The 18,818-nt window shown below is 36.4% G+C and overlaps 1 protein-coding gene across 1 annotated transcript in view; it reads left to right on the forward strand.

The window, feature by feature from the left end:
* Kif4a (kinesin family member 4A) overlaps positions 1 to 18,818 on the forward strand; it is a 119,139-nt gene that overhangs the window by 7,682 nt on the left and 92,639 nt on the right. The window contains exons 6-7 of the mRNA XM_010632162.2: positions 1,779 to 1,945; positions 2,184 to 2,278. Of these exons, the coding sequence (XP_010630464.1) occupies positions 1,779 to 1,945; positions 2,184 to 2,278 (262 nt within the window). The remainder of the gene's footprint in view (positions 1 to 1,778; positions 1,946 to 2,183; positions 2,279 to 18,818) is intronic.

Below are 18,818 nucleotides of genomic sequence, written 5' to 3' on the forward strand. Positions count from 1 at the left end.
CTTTTATTAAATTTTTATCTTATGTGTGTATCTTTCCAAATATGTTAGCTCCTGGAGTTTCGGAGAATATTTTTAAAGTCTCTTTGTATTCTCGTTATCTAGCACAGGGTTTAATACTTAGGTGACGTTTTAGGAAACAAGATTTTAGGAAGACTAAATAGAAATTGGTCGAAAAGTACAAAGACTAAACTGAGGAAGACAAGCTGGGGAAAGTGTTGCTTTCTTTTTCAAACATGAATATGGACCTGAACTTAGGAGGTAGGTTTAGAAAGGAAAAGGAAAAGGAAGTATGACTAAAGGAAGAATGACTAAAAGATGAGGATATGAAAGAGTGGGAAGAACTGAGGCACTGAAGGTGATCTGAGGTTTTGAGATACAAGAGCTGAGATATTAATAGAGATGGAGAAAAGCGGGGAGTCGGTGTTAGTGAAAGGAAGATAAGTTTGGTTTGTAATGTACTGATTTCAAAGTATACACAGCAGGGAGTTAGAAATAAAGAAATAGATATTAGTGCCACAGGTACAGATTTGCCAGCTATGTAATAATAAAATCTTAGCATATTGGGACTAGAAGGGACTTTATAATCATCTAGTTCTATCCAAGAGATTTCAGCTTGTATAAGTTCTCCCAGGTAGATACATAGCAAGGCTAAGACTCTCTTCCCCTGGCTTTCTAATCCAGAGAAAATAATATTGTGCTTTTCCTCTGGTAAAAATGAGATATGAAATGGGTTAGAGGTACTTGCAAGCACTTCGAGTCATTTGGGAGATAAAGTAGTAAAGAGATACTATAACTGATTGTAGTGGACTTACTCTCCGTTGGGGTCAGAGTTTACTTATGGCTCCCTGGAAGTCACCTAGGCATTGCTACCCTAAAATATGGAGATCTCTAGATCCAGTGTTGGCTAATACCCTTGTTTCTGAAGTTCCTGGGGAAAATTAGAGACCTTGATTTCCATTCACTTCATGGAGTTGCTAGTTTAAGCAGTCCTCATTTATACAGGTATTCTATTTGTAGAGATTCTACTTGAACATCAAGACTTTTTTTTTTGACAGGGTCTCACTATGTAGTTTAGTCTGACCTTGAACTGTATTGTCCAGACTGGCCTCGAATTTACAGCAATCCTCCTGCCTCAGCCTCCCGAGTGCTAAGATTTTAGACATGTGCCACCATGCCCAGCCAAGACACTCTCTCTCTCTCTCTCTCTCTCTCTCTTTCTCTTTCCTTTCTTTCCTTTCTTCCTCTCTCCCTCCCTCCCTCCCTCCCCCCCTCTTTCTTTCTTTCTTTCTTTCTTTCTTTCTTTCTTTCTTTCTTTCTTTCTTTCTTTTTTGAGACAGGGTTTCACTATGTAGTTGAGACTGACCTGGAAGTCACTATGTAGCCCAAGCTGGTCTCCAGCTCACAGCCATCCTCCTGCCTCAGCCTCCCAAGTACTGGGATTACAGGCATGCGCCACCACACCTGGCTCAAGACATGTTCTTGTTCTGTTTTCGTTTTTGTTTTCGTACATGGGATTGAACTCAGGTCCTAGTGCTTGTGAGACAGGCAGCAGAACCACTGAGCTAAATCCCCAGCCCTTCAAGACATTTTCTTTAAACCACCAATGCCTATACAGTGCTACCTCAGTTCACAAACTCAATTCTCTCCACAATTCTGGTTCCAAACTGAACTAGATGAGAACCCAATCAAATTTCCCCATAGGGTCAACATTGAACCTATCCGTTAAATTTGATTTGAGGTATGAATCATAAGGGAATTTTTTTCTTTCTTGTAATTAGATTATAGGACTCACTGAGAAAAATGTTTTAGTTGCCTTGGATACTGTTTCCTGTTTGGAGCAGGGCAACAACTGTAGGACTGTGGCCTCCACAGCTATGAACTCCCAGTCCTCCCGATCTCATGCCATCTTTACAATCTCCATAGAGCAAAGAAAGAAAAATGACAAGTAAGTTATAAAGAGTCAAGTGTGTGTTTTTTTGTTATTGTTCTGTTAAAGGTGAATGCAAGGCTGCTTCTTCGATTGATTTGACAGATTATTAGACATCAGTATTGTGAGCATTAGTGACCAGTGGAGCTATTTTTATTGAATTGAAAGAAAACAAGAGCTGGCAGATCAGCTTTGATACTCAGCTACTCTCAAGTTTGTGTACTATTTTCATTAGAGTGTTCTGTCATTATCACAGGAATAGCAGCTTTCGCTCCAAGTTGCATCTTGTCGACCTTGCTGGATCAGAAAGACAGAAGAAAACCAAAGCTGAAGGGGATCGTCTGAAAGAGGGTGAGAAAAATTTAAGGTCACAATTGTAGATACAAACCTCTGTACTGTTGTTTGTTGGTGTTTTGACTGGGATATTTCAGATCACATTCTTTCTAATAGCTACAATTCAAATTAGAGGCTGATTTCAGAAATGGTAAAAAATTATTTTTTTCCCTCACACCCATTCTCTAATTGAGGAATGAGATTTGAATCTGACCCTTAGTTTGATTTCATCTTATCCAGGCAAGTTTTAGTTTTAATTTTGTTTTACTCCCCCCAGCCACTTAGAATTAAAAATCAGTATCCTAATTCTGTCATTGCAAATATTCACCATCCCTTCCATTTGTTGTCATGTATAAACCTCACCAGTGTGATTTCTGTATGTTCATTAAGATATTAGATTTAAATGATGAAGCTCCTAATGCTAGAAAAGCCCCGTCGTGTATGTTATTAGAAACCTACATCTAATATGATAGCGACTTGGTGATCTGCATGTTTTGGGAATGGTTCTTTAAAGGATTATTAACCTGTCTAACAAAAATTAACATCTACTGTCTCTTTCTCAATTTCATTCTTTTTTGGTTCTGGGGATCGAACTTGGGACCTTGCACTTGCAAAGCAGGCGGCGGAACCACTGAGCTAAATCCCCGGCCCTCAATTTCATTCTTTAAGGATTACATAAAAGATTTTATCAAATACCTTGCTAAGTACAGACATACTGTTTCTACCATAATTCTTACACCTATTATCTTAGTAACAGTATAACAAAGAAAGAAGGATTAACCTTTTTTCAGCGAATTCAGGCTGCTTCTAGTGCTCATTCTTCCATTTGTAGGATCTTGCAATCTATCCTTGTAATAATCCATTCTAGATTTGCTGGTCTGTAATTTATAGAAATAATATTTACCCTTTTTTTTTAGAAATTAAAATTATATCTGCCCAGTGTTCTAGAACATTTTTCTCCATGATTCCTCAAAGATTATTGACATAGCTTCAGTAGTCATATTTGAAATTACTCTCTTCTCTGGGCTATTTGTAATTTTTTTGACCCAGGATATTTGAACTCTTATTAAAGTAGTTGAGTTCTCACTTACTACCTCTTTAGTCATATTGGGATTTGGTTTGCTCTTTGGAGCTGAAAAGGAAATAAAAATAATAATTGAGAAATTGTAACTGTCATTTATCATCAGAGATGGCACAGAACTTCCTCATTCAGTTTTTGTTCTGGATATATTTTAAAATGCCCTTTTAGCTCTACATTTGCACTTTGAGATTTAACCTTCTTAGTACTGCTTTTAAAGATTTTTTTTTTGACGAAGTCGTTACGTAGTTCTGGATGGCCATGAACTCACTATGTAGTATAGGCTGGCCTCAAACTTGTGGCAGTTGTCCTGCCTCACAAGTACTGGAACTACAGACATGTGCTACCAAGATTCTTATACCTTTATATTCTTTTACTTGTATAGTCTCAGTTGTTTAATAGATTTATTAAGATATAGTTCACATACTATAAAATTCAATGTCTGTAATACCTGATTTTTCTGTAGTTAGAGTCGTGCAGGCATCACTACAATCTAATTTTACAACATTTCATCACCCTAAAAAGAAGCATCATACCCGTTAGAACCCATTCCGCATTCTCAACTCTTTCCCTATCCTGACACAAATACTAATCTTCATTCGTATAAATACAGTCATATACTATGTGGTCTTTTGTGACTGACTTGTTTTACTTAACATAGGATTTTCCAGGTTCATTTATGTTGTAGCATGTATCGATACGTCATTCTTTCTAATTACTGAATAATACTCAATTGTATGGCTGTATCGCATTTTGTTTATCCATTCATTGTATCTGATTTTATAAAGAAATTTTTTTTTCATACCGGGGATCGAACTTGGGTCTTTGTGCTTGCAAGGCAGGCGGCAGAACCACTGAGCTAAATCCCTGGCCCTATTCATATATAGTTTTCATGTGGGCAAATGTTTCATTTTCTTTGAGTATATACCTAGAAGTGGAATTCTTGGGACACTGTTTGTTTGTTTGTTTTTTCATTAAGTTTATGGGTACTTTTTAAGTATACAGTATAGTTACTTAAATTCATCACTGGAATCTTATACCTTTACATTATGTATCTTGGTTCTTATTTTTTCCCCACACCCCTGCCCTCCCTTCACCCCCTACACCCTTTCCTGTTTAAAAGATTTTGTTTCCATTTCTCATATTTTTTGTTTTCCCTTCTTTCCTTTCCCCTACCCCTCCCACTTTTCCTACTCCTTTAGCTCTTTTCTTACTATTTCACATTATTAATTATACAATTTGAACCTTATTTACACTTAGTTTTTCACACCAGAGAAACTATTTGCTATTTACATATGTGTATCCTATTTATTTCACTTAAGAGTATGCCCTCAATGTGCATCTATTTTCCTATGAATGACTCTAGTTTCTTGTTCTTTATGGCTTAATAGTACCCCATTTTATAGAAAAACCGCATCTCTATCCAGTCTCCAGTTGATGGGCAGTTGGGCCGTTTCCAAGCTTTAGGTATTACAAACTGTGCTGCTATAAACAGGGGTGTATTATGCTTCTTTTAATTCTTTTGGAAAGATACCCAGCAGAGGGATAGCTGGGTCAAATGGAACCTCTAATCCTAGTTCTTTGAGGTATCTCCATATTGATTTTCACAGTGGTTGACCAGTCTGCACTCCCACCAACCATGGAGAAGGGTTCCTTTCTCCCACAACCCCACCAGTATTTGTTATTGGTTGATTTCTTGATAGCAGCTATTCTTTCTGGGGTGAGGTGGAATCACAGTGTTGTTTTCATCTGCATTTCTCGAATGACCAGTGATGTGGAACATTTTTTCAAATGTTTATTTGCTGCTTTTACTTGTTTGTCCGAGAAGTGTCTGTTCATTTCAGATGCCCATTTTTTAATTGGGTCTTTATATTTGGGGCATTGATTTTTTTTTTATTTTTTTAATATATTCTTGATAGTAAACCTTTGTCTGAGCAATAGCTGGTAAAATCTTTTTCCACATTGCAGGTTGTCTCTTAGCTCTGCTGGGGGTTTCTCTTGCAGTGCATAAATTTTTAGTAAGATAAGATCCCAGTTGTTTATTCTTTTTGCTAGTTCCAGTGCTACTGAGGATTTGTTCATAAAGTGTTTTCCTATGCCAATGTTGTTGAGAGTTCTACCTAATTTATCTTCCAGCAAGTTTAATGTTTCTGTTTTAATATTTAGATATTTAATCCACTTTGATTTTAGCATAGTGCATGGTGAAAGATAAGGGTCTAGTTTTAATATTTGGCAGGTTGAAATCCAGTTTTTCCACCACAATTTATTGAAGAGGCTACCTTTCCTCCACTGAGGATGGTTGGCTCCTTTGTCAAAGATGAGGTAGCTGAGTACATCTGGAGTTGTTTCTCTGTCTTCCAATCTATTCCACTGATACTTGGGTCTGTTTCTTTGTCAGTACCATGCTGCTTTTATCACAGTGGCTTTGTAGTATAGTTGCAAGTTGGTGATTGTGATACCCCCTGTCGTGTCTCTGTTGCCTAGAATAGCTTTTGTTATATTAGTTCTTTTCTGCTTCCAAATGAATATTTGTATTGTTTTCTCTACTTCTGTGAAATATACTGTTGGAACTTTAATTCGGATTGTATTGATTCTATATAGCAGTTTTGGAAGTGTGGCCATTTTCACTATGTTGATTCTTCCTACCAAGGATCAGGGGATATCTTTCCATTTTCTTATATCCTCTTCCATCTCCTTTTTCAGAGTGCTGTAGTTTTCAGTGTAGAGGTCTTTTGCTTTCTTTGTTAGATTTATTCCTAGATGTTTCATTTTTTGGATGCTACTGTGAAACGAATTGTTTCCCTAATTTCTCTCTCAATGAGTCTGTTATTTGTGTACAAGAAGGCTATTGATTTTTGAGTGTTGACCTTGTATCCAGCTACTCTGCTAAAAGTGTCAATTAAGTCTAGAAGTCTTTTGGTGCAGTTTTTTGGGTCTTTGTAGTTTCATATAATCAGCAAATAATGGCAGTTTAACTTCTTCCTTTGCTGTCTTTATTGCTTTAATTTCTTTCTCTTGTCTGCTGTGGCTAATGTTTCCAGAACTATATTGAACAGGAGTGGTGGCAGTGGATATCCTTGTCTTGTTCCTGATTTTAGCTTGAAGGCTCTCAATTTTTAACTATTTAGTATGATTTTTCATAGATAGCCTTTATCAAGTTGAGGTAAAGACCATCTATTCCAATTTTCTGTGGAGTTTTTAATCATGAGTGGGTGTTGAAATTTGTTGAATGCTTTTTCTGCATCTATTGAGATGATGATATGGTTTTTGTCCTTGACTTTTAATGTATATTACATTTATTGATTTACATATGTTGAACCATCCTTGCATCCCTTGAATAAATCAGATTGGTCAGTGTGTATGATCTTTTTGATGACTGTATTCTGTTTGCCAGTATCTTATTCAGGATTTTTGCATCTGTGTTCATTAGGAAGATTGGACTGTAGTTCTCTGTTTTGGTTGGGTCTTTCCCTGGTTTTGGAATCAAAGTAACACTTCCAGGAATGAATTTGGAAGTATTGCTTCCCTTTCAATTTCATTGAAAAGTTTAAAGAATAGTGGCAATAGTTCTTCTTTAAATATCTTGTAGAGTTCAGCAGTGAAGCCATCAGGAGCTGGGTCATATGTTCACTCTCTTCACTTCCTTTCCTTTTTTAAAAAAATCAAGATGTAATTAGCATACCATAAAATGTATCCTTTTTAAAAGTACAAATTTCAATATGTATCCATTTTCCTACGAATGAATCGAATTTCTCATTCTTTATGGCTGAGTATTATTTATTCCATTTTATAGAAAAACCACATCTTCTTTATCCGGTTTCCAACTGATGGGCAAATGGCTTGTGTAAATGCCGAATAGTTTCTCTGGTGTGAATATACTATAATAGTACATAAGATCCTAATGAGATAATTGACAATGTGAATAGGGAGAAAAGGGAAAGTGGGAAGGGTAGGAGAAAGGTAATAATGGAAAGGAAAAAAAGTAGGAGTAAATGAAAAAATGGAAATAAAATGTTTGAAAAGGGGGAGGGGAGAAGGGGTGAAGGGAGGGTAGGGACAAGGGGACAAAATGAGAACCAAGACCTGTCATGTAAAAGTACAAGATCCCAATAATGAATGTGACTGTACTGTATGCCTAAAATGTACCAATAAACTCAATGAGAGGAAAAAAAAGTACAACTTTCAGTGGTTTTTAGTACATTCATAAGCAATTGAATAACCATCACAATAATAAATTTTAAAATGTTTTTATCACCTCAAAAATCAACTCATACCCATTAGGAATCACTCCCTATTTTCCATCAAAGTCTGCCTCCTTCTCTTAATTCTTTGTATGGATTTTTCCACACTGGGCATTTCATGTAAAAAGAATTATGCAATTTGTGCTCTTTTGTCACTGACTGCTTTCACATAGCACATGTCTTCAAGGTTCATCCATGTTATAGCATGTATCAGTATATTTTTATTGCCTAATGATATTCTGTTGTATGCAAAAGCATGCATTTCTCTGAGTATCTAAGAATGTAATAACTGGCTCATGTGGTAGATCTATGTTTAACTTGTTTTAAGAACTGCCAGATTGTTTTCCAAAGCAACTAGACCATTTTACATTCTCACCAGCAATAGAGAAGTGTTCTAATTTCTCCACATTCTCACTTGTTATGTCTTTTTAATTATAGCCCTTCTAGTGGGTGTGTAGTGGTATTTAGTTTTTATTTATATTTCACTGATGGCTAATTTTTTGGGCATTAGTTTATGTGCTTATTGGTAATTTGTCTATCTTTGGAAAATGTTCATTCATATCATATTTAGGTCTTGGTGCTATTTTTAGTTAATTTTTGTATATGGTGTGAAATAGTTGTCCACCTTCAATTTTGTGTGTGTATCCAGTTTTCTCAGTATCATTTGTTGAAAAGATTATTCTTTCCCCATTGAATTTTCTTGGCCTCCTTGCCGAGACACACTTTTAGAGACTTTTCTACTCATCTTTATATCTATCCTTATGTTAGCACGATGCTGTCTTTATTGCTGTGTATTTGTAGTAAGTTTTGAAATTGAGAAATGTGAGTCCTCCAAGTTTATTTTCAGGATTGGTGTGCGTTTGAGTTTTTGGTGTTTTTGTTTTTGTTTTGCTTTGTTTTTAATTTTTAAAATGTATGTTTTATGCTTCTTGTTAAATTTATTCTTTTCAGTGTCATTGTGAATGGAATTTTTTCTTAATTCTTTTTCAAATTCTTTATTGATCTTATATCAGAAACCTTACAGAACTTATTAGTCCTAATAGTTTTAATAAAGTTTTTAAAGATTTCTATATACAAGATCATATTTATCATACTACTTTTTTCCAGGTTCCATTGGATAGGATATTGTTTTCTACCCTTTGACTTCTTTTTTATTTTTTTTTCCTCGGTATCAGGGACTGAACTCAGGACCTTGCGCTTATGAGGCATGCGTAGAGCCACTGAGCCCCCAGCCCTATACTTTGAATTTTTAATCTGTGAGTTTGTTTGTATTAGATATTTTTCTTGTATACTGCATATTGTTGGGTTGTGTTTCTTTATCCATTCTTCCAATCTGTGCCTTTTAATTAGAGAATTGTGACCATTCACATTGAGACTTATTACTGAGAGATATTGATATATTACTGTCATTGCATTATTTTCCTGTTGCTGATTTCCTTATTTTTCCCCCTGCTGCTTAGCTGTTCATCTCATCCTTTGTATTCATTTTTTTTACTTATTGGCATTGTTGGCTTCTTAGTTTTCTTGTTGTTGAGACAAAATACCCAAACCCCACAAGTTAAGAGAGGGAAGGTTTATTTGACTTACAGTTTATAGAAGTTTTAGTCCATAGTTGGCTGGCTCCAAGGCAGTGTTGCAGGAAAAGACAGCAAAAAGCAGCAAGAGATCTTAATAGGGCCTTTCTGCCCCTTTTGTCTTATCCGATTTAGGTGGGTACTTAGGGCAGGTAGCACTCACACCCTTAATTCTAGTGCCCTTGGGCCTAGCAATGCACCATGAATCAATTCCAGAGTCACACACTCTAGATCCAGACACCTCTGAAAAAGCCCCACCTATGTCCACATGAGGCTTGGGGGAGCATTCAAACACAAGCCATAATAGCTTCATTTTCTCTTTCTAAGATATCCTTGAAAAATTTTTGCAACACTGGTTTGATGGTTATGAATTTCTTGAGGTACTCCTTGTCGTGGAAATAATTGCAGGGTATGTAAGTCAGGGTTGGAAGTTGTTTTCTTTTAGGGCTTGAAACACTTCAGTCCCAACCCTTCTGGCCTTTAAGGTTTTTGTAGAGAAGTCACTTCTAATGGGTTTACCTCTATATGTGATTCATTGCCTTTCTCTAACAGTTTTTAAAATTCTGTCCCTGCGACAGATTCTTGGTGCTTTGAGTATAATGTGGAGTGGAGAGGTTCTTTTTTGGTCATGGCTACTTAGGGATCTATATGCCTCACTTATCTATGTTTATTTCTTTTCTTATATGTGGGGGGTTTTCTGCCATTATTTTAGCAAACAGGGTTTTTAATTTCATTTGTGTTGACTTCTGATACATCAGTTATTCCAATTATTCTTAGATTAGTCTTTGCATCATCAAGCAGTTGTTGGATCCACTTTTCATGTTTTCTTGTTGTTTTAAGGTTCTTTGAGTGGTAGTTGTTCTTCAAAAGTATCTTTGTCTTCTAATTCTGAAATTCTGCCCTCAGATTGGTTGGTTCTGCTGCCCACATTTTCAGTATGATTTTTAACCTCCTGGATTTCTGATTGAAACCTTTTCATGGATTCTAACTTGGTAAACTGGCCATTCATGTTTTGTATCATTTTTGTTTAGCTCATCTAGCTTGTTTCAGTGTCTTCTAAGAGTTCCTGCATCTTATTGTTTATTACTTCCATTATCTGCTTAGTTATATCTTCATTAATCCTGCTGAGTACCTCCTTGAACTGTTTTCTAACCTTCTATGTTATCCTTTCAACTAATACAGCTGTGTGGCTTATGCTATTCTGCTCCTCTGTGCTGCCTGAAGTGGCTTCAGGGAAGTTTGAGAGGCATTTTGTTGCCTTGTCTTTTCTATTGTTTTTGTTTATTTTGTGCTGTGGTGTGTGGATGTTTATATTCTAAAGACTTTGTTACTGGTATGAAAATGTATTTAGTTGCTTTTCAGTGATGGTCTTTGGGCGTGGCTAAGTATAGTACTTTGCCCAAGATTCTACCACCTGGTTAATTTAGGAAGGGAGGTTGCAGTGTAGTTAGCCCAGGATACAAGTTATCTGGGGCTGTACTCTAGTATTGTTAATGTCGCAAAGGTAATAGGAGTGTTAGCTTACAGAGAAATAACAATGATGGTGTGACCTTGTTAATATCAAACAACTCAGCTGTAGTAGTATTGTCTAAGAAAAAGTAGATATTAACATACCATAAAAACCAATTATGGGGCCGGGGATTTACCTCAGTGGCGCCGTGCCTGCCTGACAAGTGCAAGGTCCTGATTCCTGGTACCAGTGGGTAGGGGACAGGACTGGGACAGACCAATTATGTACCACCCTTAATCCTAGAGGAGCAATCCACAGTTATGGTGTAAACATTAAGACAACCCAGGTATGGACTTACAGCTAGTATGTACTAAATGCAACAGCTATATCTCCACTAAGGGTAGAAAAGAATTCAACAATAATTTTACAGAGTTAACTATCAAAAGATTTAAAAAGCTTTATGGTTATACTATCAAAGATATAGTGTTAAGGACTAAAAGGAGAAAACTTTGAAACCTTAAACTCTATGGTATGAGGAGGAGAGAAAAATGGACCCGAGGATTAGGGAATAGAAGGATGTTTGTAGAATTAAGTAAAAGTAAGAGAAAAAAATGGTGAGAAATAGTAGATAAAAGAAAAAGAGAGGGCTGGAAATTTAACTCAGTTCTTCTGCCGCCTGCTTTGCAAACACAAGTTCCTGAGTTGAATCCCTGGTACAGGAAAAAAAAAAGAAAGAAATTATATAGAGAGTAAAAATGAGAGAATTAAAGGAGAACCATTAAAAGGGAGAAGAGGAAATAAAGAAGAAAAAGAGATAAGAAACAAGGTAGAAGGACAAAGAAAGATTACCCAAGCCACAAGGAACTGGTAAAGAAGGAAGGAAAGATAGAGAGAGAGGAAAAAAACCAAAAACAACTCACTCACAAAAACCAAACACAGAAAGCCAAAACAAACAAACAAACAAATAAACCAAAGGACATTTCTCTGTTTTTGAACATGTGGTTCTCTTCCAGGATCTATAATTTTGGGGCCAGGTCTAATTCAAGACATGTCCCTGCTCATACCAGTAAATAAAGAAGACAGTCAGATCGCAGATCTGTGGTGGATGCAGTTACCAGCAGGCAGTAGGATTAGGGCAATGGTGCCAGTTTTGGGCCTTTCAGATCCAGAGCAGTTTAGGCTGAGCCTGGCCTCTGGCTATGGAATTGGGGCTTGAGTCTTTTAGTTTAAACTACTCTTAGTGGCCTGACCATGGCTTCCCGAACACAGCTGTCTCCTGTGGCTGTTCTTCATCTAGTCACTGTGGGAGTGTAACACTGGGAGCACTGAAATGAAGCCAGACCGTGGCTGTTCTGAGTTCCAGGTTTGGTGTCCAATCACTCTCTCCAATGGCACATGAACTAGAGTCATTCACCAGCTGTTTAAGCAGACAGCAACCAATACTCTGTTCTACTGCTGTGTTTTTCCCCGAAGGCCTCTGGAGTCCCCCACTTTCACTTTGTCTCTGTAAATAAATGCTTCCTTGCTCATCACCCATGAGCCAAGAACTAGGAGAAAATGTGGATTATGTCTTCCTTTTTCCATGATGTGTTCTGCCTTTTCAATTTCTCTATTACCTGCAGTTCTCCTGTCATATCCTTCTTAGTACTGGGACCTACCTACCTCCTCATCTTCCCCTAGTTGTTATTTTCCAGTGTCTGGATTCAGAATATTTGATAGGCTGAGTTTTGTTGCTTAATACTCTGTCATTTTCTGGGAATTCCTTAATTTGCATTTTAAAGATTTTGAATACTGTCACATTAAATGGGGAAAAACTGAAAGCCTTCCCTCTAAAATCAGGAACAAGACAAGGATTCCTTTATCACCATTCCTGTTTAACACACTCCTTGAAATATTAGCCAGAATAATCAGGCAAGAGAAATAAAAGGGATACGTATAAGAAAGGAAGAAGTCAAAATGTCATTAATCACAGATGGCATGATTCTTTACTTACAAGACCAAAGAAATTACACCCAAAGTTGATAACTAAATTCAGCAGCTTAGCAGCATACAAAATAAATACATAAAAATCAATAGCATTCCTATACAATACTAATGAACTCACTGAAAAAGCAATTAGGAAAGCAATATACCATTCACAGTAGCATCAAAAAAATTAAATGTTTGGGTGTTAAACTACTTAAAGAAGTGAAAGACCTCCACAATGAAAATACCATCACTCTAAACAAGGAATTTGAGGAGGACATAAGAAAAAGAAAAAATGTCCCCTGTTCCTAGTTAGCCAGTACGAACATAATCAAAATGGCTGTACTTCCAAAACTAATATAGTGATTGAACAGAATCCCAATCAAAATACCAACATTACTTTTTGCAGAGCTAGAGAAAACATTCTTGAAATTTATATGGAATCAGAAGAGACCTAGGATAGCAAAAGCAATCCTGAGTAACAAAGCAAAGCTGGTGGCATCACAATCCCAGATTTGAAATTATATTATAAGGCTACAGTGTTAAAACAGCATGGTGCTGGCACAAAAACAGTCATGTAGATCAGTGGAACAGAATAGGAGAAACAATCCCAGGCATATACAGCTATTTTATCTTTGATGTAAAAATCTAAAAGGTAGCCTCTTTAATAAATGGTGCTAGGCAAGTTGGATAGCCACATAAAGAATACTGAGTCTACACCCATATATCTCACCATGTGTAAAATCAAGATGAACCATAGAGCTAAGTGTTAAAGCAGAAACAGTCTATTAGAAGATAAAATAGGTACAACTCTTGAAGACATAGGCATAGGCAAGGACTTTGTAAACAGAACCCCAATGGCACAAAATATAATACTGAGAATCATCAAATGAGATCATATTAAATTAAAGACCTTCTGCACAACAAATGAGACAGCCAACAAAGTGAAAAGACAATCTACAGAATGGGGAAAAATAGTGCCAGCTATTCCTCAAACTGGACTAATATCAGGACTATATAAAGAACTCAAAAAAATTAGATCCCCCCAAATAAATGACCAATCAAAAAAGGAGCAACCAAAATGAATAGATACTTCTTAGAACTACAAATAGCTAATAGATACCTAAAAAAATACTCATCATCACTGGCTACACAAGAAATGCAAATTAAAACTACACTGAGATACCATCTTACCTCAAAAAGAATGTCTTATCATCAAAAAAAACTAATAATACCTAGATGTGGTGGCATACACCTGTAATCCCAGCACTTGGGAGGTTGAGGCAGGAGGATTGCCATAATTTTGAGGCTAGCCTGAACTACATATTGAGACCTTGTCTCCAAGAAAAAAAAAATCTCTAATAATAACAAATATTGGCCAGGATGTGGGGAAAAAGGAACTCTGCTACATTTTTGGTGGGAATATAAACTATGGTAGTACAATTGCCATGGAAATCAATGTGAATATTCTTCATCTAACTAAAAATAGAAATTCCTTTTGCCTCAGCTGTGCTCCTCCTAGGTATCTTCCCAAAAGAGTTAAAATCACTGTATAGGGATACATGCATTCCCCATGTTTATAGTAGCACAATTTATAGTGGCTAGATTTTGGAAATCACATGTATGTCCAACACGTAAATGGATAAAGAAAAAGTATTTATACACAATGGAATGCTATGCAGTCAGATAATCTTGAGGCATAATAAGTAAATGGATGTAACTTGAGAATAATGGGAAGTGAAATAAATCACACAAACAAGCTCAAATATATTTTTTCTCTTATATGAGAGCAAAATAGAAGAGTGATAAACAGAAAATAGGGTGAAGTTCAAATACTTCCCCAAGTTACAAATTCCATTGTTTTAAAAATATTTCAGCTGGGGGTGGTGATGCATGCCTGTCATTCCAGCACTTGGGAGGCTGAGGCAGGAGAATTGCAGCCTGGGCAACATAGTGAGTTCAAGGCCAGCCTGAACTGCATAGAGACCCCCCCCCAAAAAAAAAGGAAACAAAATTTCATTACACACATATCCAGTTGTTCCAGCACCATTTGTTAAAAAGAAGTTCATTTACCTACTGAATTGCCTTAGTGTCTTTTTATTTTTGTACCGGGGATCGAACTCAGGACCTCACACTTGCCAGGTAGGCCCTGTGCCACTGAGCTATATCTCGCGCCTAACTTAGTGTAGATTAGAGAGTGAAAGAGGGTTTTATGGTTGTGGCCTCTATCAGTGGAAGTAGGTTTTCTTTAGCTACTAAATCACCATTCCCAAAGACAAGTCTTGCTTTCTCTCTATCCAGAGATAAGAAAGTTGTTAGCCTCTCTTCAATATTTTCAGAGGGTAGATGCAACCTGTCAAAATATTACTACTGCATATGAGCAAAAGGAGGTATACTTCTCTCAGATTTGATTTGAGAGGCAAAGAAGTTGATGAGAAAATCATGATTGAATCCTAGATCAAGTGAAAGATGCCAAAAGCTGAAGGAAAGCTAGTGAGAAAACAAGAAATAAGTACTGTCATGTACCACATAATGATGTTTTGGTCACTAATGGACCACATATACAGTGGTGGTCCCTGAAGATTATGTCTCCTGGTCAATCAGACTCTTCTTACTCTGTGATGTTTGCAACAGTGATGAAATGCCTAACAATGAAATTCTCAGAAGGTATCCCGTCATTGAGTGACATATGACTATATATAGGAAGCAGATGGTGAAGGAAAGGTAATGAGTTTGATTTTGAACATAACAGATTTGGGACAAATATTAGAAAATTTCAGGAGAAAGTGGGTAATTCAGGATGAGAACTTTGAAGCAACATCTAGGCTGAAGATAAATACTGGAATCTATGGGTAGGAAAATTACGATGACAAAGACTAGATAATGACAGAGCTAACACTAAATAATAATGAGGGCATTCATATTTTAAGCACTCATTTTAATGCCCTGTGTCACCTTTGGCGTTGCTGTGAATCATTCCTGGCACTACCTACCATCTTCCTCATCAGCCTCACTTCCATAATCAAAGAGACTGAAGAATTGGAAGAGGGTAATAATATCTTGAAAGTGAAAGTAAGAATTTCTCTAAAGAAGGGTTTGTCATACCCTTCCCCCAACCAGGAGTCAAACTCAGTTACTTGCGCTTGCAAGGCAGGTACAGCACCACTGAGCTAAATCCCCAGCCCCTGGTTGTCATCTTTGTCAAATGCCTCAGAGCAGTAACATAGGATGAAGGCTGAGAAAAGGCAGGTAGACTTGACCATTGAGGTTTTTCATGATCTTTGCCAAAGCAGTACAAGGAATTGGAGCAGGTTACATCACACTAAAGGGTGAGTTTACCATTCTAAATGTTCAGGTGGTTAACTTTTCCATTTATTTATTTATTTTTGTATTTTTTAACAGTACATAGTGGTATCTGTCATTCTAAGCTTTAGAAATGATTTCATAGTATGTGTTTCATGTAACTTCTTTTTTCTTAACATTATATTCTTGAGTCATCCATCTTAGTAGTGTAGCTCTGCCCCAATATTTTTTATGAACTGTAAAGTCTTTAATTTTCTTGATATAAATCCATCAATAAAAATAAAATTCCGCTGGCATTTATTTCTATTTTTTTGTTCTCATTTTTTATTAGCAAGAAGAAGGATGAGTCACTGTTTGCTCTTGCATAGTGGCCTGTCCTCACGTTAAAGGGTGTTCTTCTTTTCCTACTTTTACTTGGCCCAAACTTGCTTTCCAGAGCCTGTTTCTTTTCCTACCTTTAATAAAACTTTGCTAGTGTTTGTGCTTATCTTGACCAATTCTTTGCTCAGGACAGAAAGAACCTAGAAACTGCCGCCAGAAGGAAACCCCAAAACCAGTAACATTCAATTTAACCAGGAACGAAGGTCCCACTCCAAGTCTGTCTCCCCTTTTCTTCTCTTTCCCATTTTTTATTACTCATTTAAAAAGGAGGGGAAAGGGAGAGGGAGGAGGTTGAAGGATATACCCTGAGCTTATAAAGTTTTCCTCATGAAAATCATTTCTGAATTAAATTGGAATGGCTTTCGTGTTTCATTATTTGGAATGATAGTTGTTGTTGGTTTTGGTAAATATACTTTTAATTCCAGAAAGTCTTAAGTACAAGTTATTTGTTTCCTATAGCAATTTTATTTCATTAAAGTCCTATTTTAAGTATCCTGCTAGTTCTTCTCTTTGGGTTCTAGGCCCCTTAGGTCTATCATTATTTTCCTTCGTTTGCTCTCTGAGGCTCCATTCTCCATGCTGGTGCTCCTGAAGCCACAGCAACCTGTGAATGGGAAAGGCACTGTGGATGTGCCACAGCAGGTGGGTTGTCATTCCGCATGCTGGAGCCTTGAGGGGACATCAGGAATGAATCCTCCTACTTCACTCTTTACTCTGCTTTCAAACCCATGCTGCAGCCTCACTTTTTTGGCTGGATCCAGTACCTGCTTGTCTCAAGACCAGCCAATGAACTAAATTTGGGAATAAGAATATCTTCAAACTACCATCTTCCCCAAATAAGTGTACATTTTAAAAATGGATGCAAAAGCAACTCTAGGCAACAGAGACATGGCAGAGTGAATCACAAGCCCCAACTTGCAACTATACTACAAAGTCACTGTGATAAAAGCATGGTACTGGCAAAGAAACAGACCCAAGGATCAGTGGAATAGATTAGAAAATGCAGAAACAATTCCAGTCATACTCAGTGTCCTCCTCTTTGACAAAAGAGCCAACCATCCTCAGTGGAGGAAAGATAGCCTAAAGAATCTGAACATTTTTTCACATAATTATTGGTCATTTGTACATATTTTAAGGTATCTTTTCAGAATATTGCCTATTTTGATTGGATTACTTATTTTGTTAAGTTTTTTGAATTCTTTATATATTTTGTATATTAATCCTCTGGGAAAGATTTTCTCCCATTTTGTAAGTTATTCCTTTGCTTTGTTGATTGTTCCTTTTTCTATCTTTTAATTTGATATAATGCCAACTTTCAATTCTTGCTTTTGTTTCTTGAGATACTAGAATCCTATTCATAAAATTGTTGCCTGTTTCAGTGTCCTCAAGTGTTTCTTCACTGTTTTCCTCTACGGTTTCAAAGTCCCAGGTCTTAAATTAAGATCTTGCATTGATTTTGAGTTAATTTTTGTACAGGGTGAGAGGAGTCTTGTTTCTGTCTTCTGCATGTGGATATCCAGTTTTCCCAGCACCACTGGTTGAAGAGGCTGTGTTGTCTTTTTCCCCAAGTTATTTGTTTTGGCCCCTATGTCAACAATCAATTGGCTGTATAGATGCATAGATATTTCTGAAAGCTATTTTGTTCCATTGGACTAAATGTCTATTTTTAATGCCAATGCCATGCTTCTTTTGTTCTTATAGCTCTGTGTTCTTATGACTTTATGTTCTTTTGTTCTTATGGTATGTTTGATTCTAGTATTGTTATTTCTAGCATTGCTCTTTTTAGTCAGGACTGCATTTCCTGTGGGATATTTTATATTTCCCTATGAATACTTCCATTTTTTTCCTAGTTCTATGAAGAATGGTATTAGTATATCGATGGGGATTGTATTGAGTCTAGCTTTGGTCGTTTTAACAATATTAATTTTTCTAATCTGTAAATATGGGAGATCTTCCCATTTTCTAGTGTCTTTGATTTCTCTCATAGGTCTTTTATAACTTTCATTGTAACTGTCTTTTTTGGTTAGGTTTAATCCTAGCTATCTTAATTTTTTGAAGCTACTATGAATGGGATTATTTTCCTGACTATTTTTCTCAAAAAGTTCATTATTGGTATATGAAGCTGATGAGTTTTATCTGTTTATTTTGTGTCCTGCTACTTTGCTGAATTTATCAGTTATATGAGTTTTTTTGGTGAGTATTGAAGTTTTTCTATATAAAGAGTTTTTATCATTTATAAACAGGAACAGTTTTACTTTCTTTCCTATTTGTATGCCTTTAAAATTATATTTTCTTAGTTTTTGATATATGAGAATAAAATTTATTTTAGTGATACTGGGGACTGAACCCAGGGCCTTTGCACTGAGTTACATCTTTGGCCCCTCTTTACATTTTTATATTGAAAAATGGTCTTTAAGTCACTTAGTTGCCCAGGCAGGGCTCAAATTTGCAATCTTCCTTCCTCTGCCATCTATACTGCTGGGATTAGAGGGAATGCCATCATGCCTGGTTCAAATTTTCTTTTTTTTTGTAATTTGTCTTTTTTTTTTTTTTTTTTTTTTTTTTT

The sequence above is a fragment of the Fukomys damarensis genome, unplaced genomic scaffold, assembly GCF_012274545.1.
Source record: "Fukomys damarensis isolate Sample0158 unplaced genomic scaffold, DMR_v1.0_HiC HiC_scaffold_39, whole genome shotgun sequence".
Lineage (NCBI taxonomy): Eukaryota > Metazoa > Chordata > Mammalia > Rodentia > Bathyergidae > Fukomys > Fukomys damarensis.